This window comes from Plasmodium coatneyi, chromosome 7, assembly GCF_001680005.1.
Source record: "Plasmodium coatneyi strain Hackeri chromosome 7, complete sequence".
NCBI classification, from domain to species: domain Eukaryota; phylum Apicomplexa; class Aconoidasida; order Haemosporida; family Plasmodiidae; genus Plasmodium; species Plasmodium coatneyi.
The window spans coordinates 1,723,664-1,735,633 of record NC_033562.1 but is presented as its reverse complement, the minus strand read 5'-3'; the positions used below and the strand labels follow the sequence as shown (position 1 = coordinate 1,735,633).

Here is an 11,970-nt window from a genome sequence, read left to right as displayed (position 1 = left end):
ACACCCTTCCCATTCTTAGATGCATAACAAAAGCCATGTACAATTTGATCCCCATATTCCCCCTGGACATTATACCCTTTTAACATAGTATTCAATTCGTTCCCTATATTTCCTGTGTTGCACTGTTCACTACCACTATACTCCTCCTGCGCTTCGTTCATCTGGCAATATATATTCTGTGAGGGGAGTCCTTTGTCTTGGCATGTTTGCTATAAAATGTAAATAAGAAGGAATATATATCTATGTTCACCACATTTCCATTACACGGTAGGTACAATGTTACATGAATTGTATGTGTACATGTACATGTATCCACTTTGGAACAGATGGAAGGAGTCATTAATATATGGCTGTCCCGTTCCCTTCCCCCCCTTAACACTCCTCCTCCTCTTCTCTTTTTTTTTAACCGTTCGTGGAGGTATCGGTGGTGGTGCTGCAATACATGTTAATTTTGGTAGGTCTTTACCCTCACAGTTGCTGTGGTTCTTCTTAAACCATGTACAATATTCATTGTTTTTAGTCTTACATTCATTACATGACCATGAATATCCATACTGCGCGCTCCCCTGATCGTCCTTGCGTCCTGGAGTAATGCTATATTCATTACACTTCGGATGATTCTGTAAAGCATTAATGTTATAGTTGTAATCATAAAATTTTTTAGCCGATTCGAAGAATAACTTAGTACTTGTTGGATATAAATCTTTGCACTCCCTTTTTTCTCTACCATCAGGAGGTAAATTCGCCAGTGCTCCATAAATTTCTTCCATGGGATCCCTAAGAGGTTTCCCTGTCTTCAATTTGTCCTTTATTTTGTCACCTATCCAAAGGTATAAAAAATAACAGGGTGTATTATCGGACGGGTCGCTTCCGTTCCCCGTACATGCGTAGTAGTAGTTCCGTACAATTTTTTCGGCCAGGTTCGGATCAGCAGTCGTCCATGTACTTAATGCGTTCTTCACTTTCGTCCTTATATCCTGGTCACAGCCCTGTCCTGAAAGCTGCCTGAAACAACTACCTCTTCCGTTGAATTTAGCATATTCCTCTTCTGAGGGTAACTTAACTGAACCTGGATCCTACAAAAATATAAGTGTGTATGGAAGTATAATATGTATTCTTTTTAATTTATTACCTTGTGCATAAAGTGTTATATATATATATATATATATTCAATTATGAACTGTAAAATGAGAATCATTTCCTTATGTTGATCCCATTACACCTCCCCATTATACTTACACCTGTCATTGTTCCGATATTGGTACTATTCTTCCTTTTGTGTATTATATATATATTTTATGTTAAGAAATTTATTCATACATATATGTATATATAGGAACCTATATACAATTCCCCTCCCTTTCCCATGATTATGCATATTAAATTTTAACTTCCTTAGATCGTACACACTACTTCCCTTCTTAAACAAACATAATTCACCGTATATTTTATTTTTTTCAAATCATTATATACATATGTAATTAAGATGAAAAAATATAGGAAAGAAGTGTGCCATAATGATGAAGTAAAAAAAAAAAAAAAAAAAAAAAAGGAAAGAATGAAAGAAAAAAACGGAATTCCTTCATATACTTCTTCGCATCTCCCCCATCCACTACATTATTCAGAATTGGTGTCACGCATAACTATATACCGAACACACATGTACACTATTATTTATACTTTTTTCCCTTCCCCAGTTTGTTATATACATAAGGGGATCGCAGTACTCCTTTTCCTCCTCCTCCTGCTTTGGAACAGAAAAATTTTCAGCTTATGGTATTATATTAATTCATGTTTTATTATTATTAAAAAGGCGAGTTATTTAAATTTTCCTAATATACATATAGTATATACATCATACGTACAGAACATACTTTCTGTCCTTCTATACACATGTGCACATTGTACTCAATTATTCAGTATAGAGTATATGAATTTATAAGATAAGTAGGGAAAGGAATCGATCGAAAAAAAAAAAAAAAATAGGGGGTCGGATTTTTTGCACGTTGTTGGAATGTTTCAGGCAGGGAATGGAATGTATTCTTTTTTTTTTTTTTTGTACGTTGTTGGAAGGAATGGCAGGGTGAAATTTTTTTTTTTTTTTCCTCCCTTTCTTTTTTTTGTTTTAACTTCAGGGAAATGTAAAGAACTTAGGGTGGTGGTGGTGCAGAGTATTCAGTTGATTGGGAAGGTTCAAGGTAGAAGGGTTCCAAGGGAAAAGATTCCAAGGGAAAGATCCAAAGGGAAAGGGTTCTAAGGAAGGAAGGGGTTAGAAGAAGGAAGGGGGTGAAGGAGTGGGGTTCAGAACGGTCAAAAGTTTAGAATAGTTCCAAAAATTTTAAGTGGTTTAAAAATTTTAAATGATCCGAAATCAATTTTTACCATACACATTGTTAATTTTATATGTACTAATAATTTCGCATTCATTACACTCCACATATATATACATATATATGTATATATTTCCTATGTAAGTATTTTTTTTTTATTTAATGCTATATTCTCACATTTCCCATATAGAGACACATATGAGTATTTCACTTATTACATTTTCACGGGAGGGGAGTGTGTTTATTTCTGTGTATTAAATTTATATGTGTGATCATGGTATTTCTATGTGTGAGACACATATATTGTTGAATACCCCCCGAAATTGGGGATGTGCCCCAAATTGGGAGGGGAGGAGTGCTCTCAAAAATTGGATATATTGTTCAAAATTGGGGGGAGTACTGCTCTCAAAAATTCGATGTATTGTTCAAAATTGGATGCAGTGTTCAAAATTGGATGTACTGTTCAAAAGGCGGGAGGGTTGATGTTATAGAGTACGATGTGAGCGTGTGCGCGTCGCTGCAACTGTTCCTGCATGTCGAATATGTATGAAATTTATATATGTACAGAAATGTCCACACCCCCACCCTACCGTGGTGGTCACAATAGACGGTTATTATACCTAGAACACCCTGGCACTATCCATCCTTTAGGAGGGTGATATGTGACCGGTCGGAATGGCTTTTTCCTCTATTTCATTCTCAGAAAATTTATTCATGCTCCGGGGGGCAGCTTCATATATATATATATATATTAAGAACATTCCCTTCCACTGCTTCACCTTATACATAGAGGTACGTACAATATAGGAATTGGTACTAAAGGGCGACACGAGGGAATTTCGACAAATTCAGGGACACCTTCCCTTAATTGTCCAATATGGGCCTCTTGAATTTTGTGCCCCTGTAATTGTAAGGAGGTGAGACCACGACAGGGGTCAAGTATTAGTTCTTGCTTCTAACCTTTTGGAGGTGGTCATTAATGAAGAAGGTAGAGGACCATCCATTTTTTTTTTTTTTTTACTACTATGGAATGTAAAACCTCCATGTTAACAGAAGATTATTACATTATTGTATATTATTCTGCAACACACATATATGCACACACGCAACATGCACCATCTATATTCACCATTTCACTTCAATTGAGTATATAATATTATTTTATGGAGCATTGTGCCTCCTTTGTATGCTGGTATATTACCATGGACTAATGTGCATGGGGTCCCTGTGCATTTAAAATGAATAGTACACCACCACCCCCTCCCTCTCACACTCATTTTTTTTTTTTTAATTTTTTGTGTGTGTGTGGAATGCTCCAATTGCAATTTTATTACACCATTTTGAAAAATACAGTATAGTTTTAATGGGGCGAAAAAGGGGATGAAATACATATATATATTTTCTCTTTTCCAGATGGTGACGGAATTCCTTAAATGGAATATTTATAACACCAGGAATAAAGTACAACGGAATGAATTGTTCCTACTGCATACACTTCTTCTGTTTTCCGCTTTCACATGTTTATATATATGTCACTTATATATATATACATATATATGCATATATAAATATACACTCCTCCTCCTTTTTTAAACAAATTAATATTTTGAACAAATTAATAGTTCACTCAACAAATTAATATTTTGAACCAAATGGACTACTTTTGAACGAAATTACACTCCTTCCATATTTGCAAAATAATATTTCAGTTCGCGCACACATAGAATGGACGAAAAAAATATATTATTAAAAAAGGGGGGGAAAAATGAAGTAGTACTATGGTATATAAGAATATATATATGAGTTTAAGAGGAGAGTCGTTAAATAGTTAGTTTAAAACCTTCCATTTAAATAAAAACGGAAGAAGAAGAAGAAATACATCACTATATATATAGAACGTATAATATAAATTAAAAAAAGGAAAAGAGAGAGTGAAGGAATAGCTCGAAAATAATAACACAATATATATATATGTACATATTATATATAAATGAACAACTCCAATAACGTACATATCATAAAAGAAGAACAATGAAAAGGAAGAAATGATGGAAAAAAAAAAAAAAAAAAAAATGAGAAGCAAAAAGTAGAAGCAAAAAATTACCATTCTTAAATAAATAATAAGTGAAAGGAAAAAGAGGAAAAATCATACATACATATACACATACATATATATCCTTGTTTAAAAGTAAATGTATTAAAATGTACACATCAGGGGTGAAAGGAACGAAATAAAAAACAAAAAAAAAAAAAAAAATTCTCTTCGCCAAAAAAAAAAAAAAAGCAAAAAAAAGAAAAGAAGCAAAAATTACCATTCTTACATAAATAGTAAGTGAAAGGAAAAAGATATATATATATATAAATGCTACATATATATATACATATATATACATATATATGTGTATATATATATGTATGTTAAAGGAAGGAAAAATGTCCATTTTTATAACACAAAAAATTCCTTATACAAGGCAAAAGGGTGGAAAAGGCAAAACGCAAAAATATATATATAACGCATATGTATATATATATATATACACAAACATACACACATATGCACATGAACAATGTCAGGGGGGAAGCCAGAACTGAACGTTAGTTCCTTATTCAAGATAGATTTCTGCAGTGTACACACATATAATACCTTATGAATAATGTAATAAATAATAATAAATGAATGTGCAGTAATACACATATATGTATTTTGCCATATTTACCTTTTTAGGAGAGTCACCTGAAGTTATTTCCCTCAAGGTTAAGTTTATACAAGGAATTCGAAGGAAGAACAGTTTCAAATAGATGTATAAAGCAGACGGAAGGAGGAAATGCTAAGGCTCAAATAGGAAGTTACCTTAACCTCAATGCGCACGCAGATAGTATTGTAGGGGCATGGTGTCATATACATGAAAAGAACTTGGTCAATAAATCCGAAGATGGTCTCTGTTATACTTTTTAATATTGGTTAGGGGATATCTTATCCAAGCATTTGGTAGATTCTACTACATTTAAAGACACCATGCACACAATTTACAAAGAGCTGAAACAAGCAAGTAGTAGAAGTATATGCCAAGTGATATGCAATGATATTACTAAAGAATATTTCGACCGATTGAAAAGAGTATACGATTTCTCTCAGGACTATTTGATTATGGAGCCATATTCAGAAGGACGTAACAAAACCTGTATTAAGGAATATTCTGAGCACGTTCAAAAAATTAAGGAGAATTATGCGCTTGTTTGGGAGAGCTGTAAGTGTAGTTCTGAAAGTAGTATATGCTGCAAAAAATTTAGGGAAATCTTTAGTTGGTACAATGCTAATGGCCCATCGAAGTTAACATGTACATTACAAGGCTCCACTGGCAACCAGAACAATGGTATTCCAAGACCAGGTTCCACTGGAACCTGGAACCCAGGTTCTTCCGGTTCCGGATCTACAGCTTCCCAAGCTGGTGGAAGTGCCGTTGTTCCTGCTGCTGTGTCTGGTGTAGTTGCTGCGATAGGAATACCTGCCTTAGCATATTTTTTTTACAAGTACAAATCACAACTTTTCTTCCTCTCCTCCTTCCTTAAGGAGAATAACTCCTTTTCTGGAAGAAGCAGAAGTAAAAGATCCCTTAGGAGAGAATTTAATGAGTTTGAGGGGGAAGACGACGATTACACCTCAACAACAACTAATTCTTCCGAATACTCAATCCCATATACCTCATCCGCCAGATGAAGAAGGATGGGTTGTTAGGGTGGAAGGAAGTTCTAAGTAAGGAAAGGAAGGAAGGAGTTCTAAGGAAGGAAAGAGAAATCTAAGGAGGAAAGGAAGGAGGAAGTCTGAGGGAGGAAGGAAGTAAAGAGGAAGGAGGGTCTAAGGAAGGGAAGGAAGGATGTCTGAAGGAAGGGTGATTTAAGGAAAGAAAATAGAAATGTAAAGGTGGAAGGAAGGGATGTGATCTAAGGAAGGAGGGTCTAAGGAAAGAGGTTCTAAGGAAGGAAAGGGTCTAAGGAAGGAGGGAATGAAAGGAAAGGTTCTAACGGGGGAAGGAATAACTTCCTAGAGGGGAAAAGAACAACGTTGCTTCCTGGAGGGAAGGAAGGGAAAGGAACAACATTCCCTCCTTGAGGAAGGAACGAGAACAACCTTCCCAAGGGAACAACATTACCTTCCCCAAAGGAAATGAAGAGAACATTACCTCCCTTTGGAAGGAAAGGAAGGGAACAACATTCCTTCAGAAATAGAGGGAAGGTAATTCCCTGCAAGGAAAAATTCCCAAGGGACAGAGGTCCCCTTAGGGGACAATTTGTACAGAAACCAATTTTTCCGCTTCCATAAGGACTAAATTCTGGTGAGCATAATAACAATACGTTGGCAGAGTGTATTATATAGGAGATATGTGTGATCTACAATGCTCACATACTTATGTGCAGATATGGGATACGGGTGGTGTATAGGTTTTATATTTTCTCCTTCATTGGGGAGTATGAAACAAATTGTGGAACACTCCGATTAGTAAGATGAAAATTATGCGCTTACAAATTTTCACCTTAAAATGTCCTTCCTTTTAATCATTTTTTTATATATGACGATATGGAAGCAATACCCCAATAACACGCGTTCTGTGAACGAACAGAATAAGAATTTTTAACGACGGGCAAAAATATTCATTTCGGGTGAATATAATGTATTAGTACGAATATTCCCTCTTAGCAATTTTCATTAATAAAAAAATTTTGGCAAAATATTTTAAGGAAAATTATTCCTGCACGATTCTCCCACATAGGAACATTTTTTCACAAAAATTAATTAATTCAAAATAAAAGAAAAGAGAAAAAAAGGTGGAACAAAATAACAGCACCCCCCCCACGGGGGCAGCGTAATAGAATGGAGAGAGAAGATCAAATGCGGGAATAAAGGAAGGCGTGGAATATGGAAGGTGAAATGTGCACTCCTTCTACTCCTACATACATCTGTATAAATGTGATTAGTGGAAGAGGAAAGGAAACAACGTAGAGGGAGGGAAAAATGTGAAGGAAAATTCTAATTTTTTTTTCCTTTTTTCCTCAGGAGAGAAACTGTTCAATGAAAATTTCCATATAAAAGTTGTTCGGGATGTAGGAACACTCGTTTTTTTTTTTTCCTGCAATAATTATTTTTCTGACGGATGCTGGTGTTAATTTTTTTTTTTTCGTGAACAACTTTTTTTTTCCTTCTGGTGAACAACTTTACACTAATTTTGTGGGAGGGCAAAATGCATTATAAAGGAACATTGCCTCCCACGGGGGAAAAAAAAAAGCATTGTGTTAAGCGCCTAAGTGTAAATGTTGTATAATAAAACAGGATGAAATAATGTGCCACATGACGGAAGGAATACATATATAAAATATTTGTACAACATCAATAATGTTCCTTTTATAGAATGAATAAAAACAAAAAAAAAGAAAACGAAAAAAGAAGAGAGTGAAAAAAAAAGAAGTGAAAAAAAAAATAAAAAAATGTATGCATTCCACATACTACATCCTGGAAGGAAGGAATCAGTCAAAAAAGTGCCCTTATGGATAAGGGAAATGTGCTATGTCCATAGCACTTAATAATGTATTATTCCTACTTAGTAAAGAGTGTAGTTATTAAATAGTGCTAAAAATGGATCCTCCGAATAAGTTTGAGGAATTAGTCCAACAATGGTATGATTTACATGGAAAGACAAAGGAGAATGATGCGGTATATAAACATTGTTAGAATGTTCTACATGGTTCATTAGAATTGTTATATACACATTTACATTACAATGAATATAATATATGAGAATATACAAGAACAGTGATATATGTATCTAACTTCCTAACTTGTAGCGCGAATTATGGAAAAATATAGAACAGCATATTAACCATTTCCTAGGTGGAATGACTAAGGAGGATATGAATAGTAAGTTATTTGGGGAAGCCGGGTGCAATGACGTTCAAATAGGTGATAGGAAAATGACAGCAACGGAAAAACAGTGGTGCGTTTTCTTATTACAGAATTTATGGAAAATGAAGGAATTAGCAAAGACAGGGAAGGACAAAGAAATTTTGGATGCCAAAATGAAGTTCTATATTAGGTGTTCTATAATGAACGTGTGGTTCTATATATACAAGACTATAAACTGTGATGCTCATGCAATTATAACGCATGCTTCCACTACAATGTATGAAATGTACAAGGCGATGAACGGTGAGAAAGAATGTTATAAGTGTAATTACGGGGAACTGGAGTCTATGCATGTGAATGGTCACAATGTTTTAGATCATATTTTTGACAAAATAAAGAAAGGTGGGAAACCTATAGGATTTAGGAATAAATTGGCATGGGCACGAGAGTGTAAGGAAGGTAAGGTTAGAAAGAAGGAACAGGAATGGTTCGATAGAGGGGGAAATGTAAAAGGTGGGGGCACAGGTTCAGTAGAGGTGGAGGATATAATTAGTACGATGCAAAAGGATATAGAAAAGAAGGAACCGCCGAAGGAAAAGAAATTCAGTACTAGACAGTATGAATATTTTTTACAGCTAATGCTGAAGTGGTTACAGCAGAAGAAGAAACTCGGGGACGATGTAACCATTAGAATTCTGGGAATATAGAGTAGTGTCTATGTTGGATGGAGAAATGTATGGATATATAGAAGCTACATAGACGTGAAGCATTCATGTTATGCGTATAAATAAACATATGGTTCTAATTTATTATTGTAGAAAGCTATATGGGATTATATGAAGAAAATATACGAGAGCATGGTAAAGAACATAGAGCAGGATACAAGCATGGAACCGGCCCTCTGTGCCTTTGAGGATGATAACAATAATCAAGTACTGAGGGGGGACATTGAGAGTAAGGAATTGTGCAAAATGTTAATAAGAACATTTTTATGGATGAATAAAATGAAACAAGTATACAAGGATATAGTAGGATGGACTTGGGATAAGGATGAAACAAATTATGGGAACGAGGAGGAACTCCAATCTTATTTTAGGTGTATAATAGGTAGGATGACTATACTGAAAATGCTTGGGAAACATTGCAAATTAGGGAAAGTTGCTCCAGTTGTGGAAGGAGCCTTAGGAGGAATATTGGAACATCTTGGTGTCAAGTATGACCATGATAAATGTGATGAAATGGATTTAGGGAGTCTGTCACTGGGCGGAAAATTATTTTGGGGAGAAATAGAAAAATGGATATATGAGAAGAAGGAAGAAGGGAAAGTTATTAGAGGAAGAAAGGATCAAGGGAAAAATTGCCCCGAGAAGAGTAGTTTAAATGATATAGGTAAAAATATGAGTGAAAAAGAAAAAAAGAGTGCTGTAAAATTATTAGGAGGAGGGAATATAGAAAATTTACAAAAAATGATTGAAAGAAATGATCATGCTAAGAAGGAAGATACGAACAAAGTGTTGGACATAATAAGGAAAGAAGGGGAGGACACTGAAAAATTAAGGAATATATTACAACAGGTAGATCAAAATTTAAACGACTTACTTCAGAAGAATTTGAAGAAATCTGAGGCAAAGAAGGAACAGGGACCTAACACAAAACTAACTAGGCAAGACACTTCAGGGCAGAAGGACGCTGTTCAAGAAGAGCCAGGTAAGACTGCAACATCTCCTAAGGTGGCAACTCCCAGTAAGGAAGAATGCAGAAAGATAATAGAGAAGGGTGTTGTGGATGCTAATGTAGATGCTGCAGCATGTCTTAGTCTGGACGGCGATGATGATGACCAGACAATAGCATCGTCCGCTCCTCTTTCTGATGAACATCATGAAGCTACTTCGCAGACTGGTCCTAAAGGTATTCCAGGTACAAAACCAGCTGAAACTACCACTGTTGCTTCAGGTAACTCCTCAGATCATGCTCCTAACATTACTGCCTCCACAAGTACAACTCAGGCAGGTAAGGGTCGTAAAAATAAAAATGGAAGGAAGGAAAAAAAGGAGAAAAAAAGGAAGAAAGTACCTTCAGAAATTGTACACAGAGGTGCACGGAACATTCTATATACTACTATGGTACTAATCATATATTACATAACCCTTCCTTCCTATCTTATTTTCCTTTTAGCAGTTTTACAACCATCTGTAGAACCTACTCAACCTATTCCCGAGGCCGCTAGTGCTAATTCCCAACCTGAAGTTATTAAACCTAACGTAGATGACAATAAGGCTCCTTCCTCGAGTTCCACTTCTACTAGTCAAGGTGCAGGTGAACCTGGGAAGAATGGACAACCTGGTTCAGCTTTCTCCAGTCACCAAGTCCCACAACCTTCCGTAGAACCAACCCAACCTGCTGTTAGTGGGGGACGTGGTGGTTCAGCCACGGGGAAGGGTGGCTCCGCCACCCGCCTTCCTTCTGCTGCCAAACATACTGACATCAAGGACAACCCATTCCTTCCTTACCTTCCTGTAATTCCTACCATCATTGGAATAACAACTATGACCTACTTATTTTGGAAGGTAAGAAAAGAAAGAAAAAATAAAAGAAAGAAAAAAAAAAGAAAAAATTAAGAAAAAAAAAAAGAAAAAAAAAAAAGAAAAAAAAAAAAAGAAAAAAAAAAAATTAAGGTAAATGAATAAATGAGTGCGGGGTCTATGTGTAGGATTTCGCATTTTAGGGGTATGCTTGTAGGACTTCGCAATTTAGGGGTGTGTGTGTATAGGATTTCGCATTTAAGGGGGTGTGTTTGTAGGATTTCATATTTTAGGGTGCGTGTGTACGATTTCGCATTTTGGGATTTGAAGTAGTAATGATTGTTGCGTGTGAACAAACATTTAGCATCCCTATTGAAGAAAACATTTTCTCGCTTTTTTTTTTTTTTTTAGTACTTCGGTATGCTTGGTAAAAAAAGAAAACGTCACAAAAGAGCTCATCAAGTACGTGGTCCAACTGTACAAGAACAACTCCATGCTCATGTGGGCGACCAGGCAGATGGTCCACATGAATATACCTTGGTAAAGGAACGCAGACAACCAAGATCTGTTCCAACAAGAAGGAAGGAAAAAGTTGGTAAACGTTCTAGTCGTCGTCGTGGTGTACGTCGCCGCATGATTATTGATATTCATTTAGAAGTCTTAGACGAATGTCAAAAAGGGCATTTGCATTCGACGAAGGAAGATTTTTTTGAAATTTTGGTTCAAGAGTTCATGGGCTCCGGGTTTATAGAGGAAAACTTTCTTCCTAAGGAACAGGTTCAAAGTTCAGATTCCGGGTGTAGGGAAGAAGCCTTTGTTCCTAAGGGACGTGTTGCTAAGGAACAAGCTTCTATGGTTGATGTACCTAAGGAACAGGTTCCAATGTTCAGATTCCGGGTTTAGGGAAGGAAGACTTTGTTGCTGAGGAAGAGGTTCCAAGTTCACTTTCCGGGTTTAGGGAGGAAGAGCTTGTTCCTAAGGAAGAGGTTCCATGTTCAGATTCCTGGTTTTAGGGAAGAAGAATTTGTAGCTATGGTAAGGGTTCCTATGGAAGATGCTCCTGGGGAACCGGTTCTACGTTCAGATTCCGGGTTTAGGCAAGGAAGACTTTATTCCTAAGGAAGATGTTCCTGAGGAACAGGTTCCAAGTTCAGATTTCAGGATTTAGGGTGTAGTAAATACTTTTTTTTTTTGTTTTGTATTGCATGAAGGTGTTTACATG

At 36.0% G+C, this 11,970-nt stretch overlaps 2 protein-coding genes across 2 annotated transcripts; both read left to right on the top strand.

The window, feature by feature from the left end:
- Nucleotides 1-7,997: 7,997 nt before the first annotated feature.
- PCOAH_00019200 (SICA antigen) lies at nucleotides 7,998-8,933 on the top strand (the record flags this gene model as incomplete). The annotated part of the gene is made up of 2 exons (XM_020058729.1): nucleotides 7,998-8,000; nucleotides 8,169-8,933. The coding sequence occupies 2 exons, from the start codon at nucleotides 7,998-8,000 to the stop codon at nucleotides 8,931-8,933; spliced, it is 768 nt and encodes a 255-aa protein (XP_019913959.1).
- A 129-nt stretch (nucleotides 8,934-9,062) lies between these two features.
- PCOAH_00019190 (SICA antigen) lies at nucleotides 9,063-11,651 on the top strand (the record flags this gene model as incomplete). Its single annotated transcript, XM_020058728.1, has 3 exons — nucleotides 9,063-10,236; nucleotides 10,402-10,793; nucleotides 11,160-11,651. The coding sequence occupies 3 exons, from the start codon at nucleotides 9,063-9,065 to the stop codon at nucleotides 11,649-11,651; spliced, it is 2,058 nt and encodes a 685-aa protein (XP_019913957.1).
- Nucleotides 11,652-11,970: the final 319 nt, after the last annotated feature.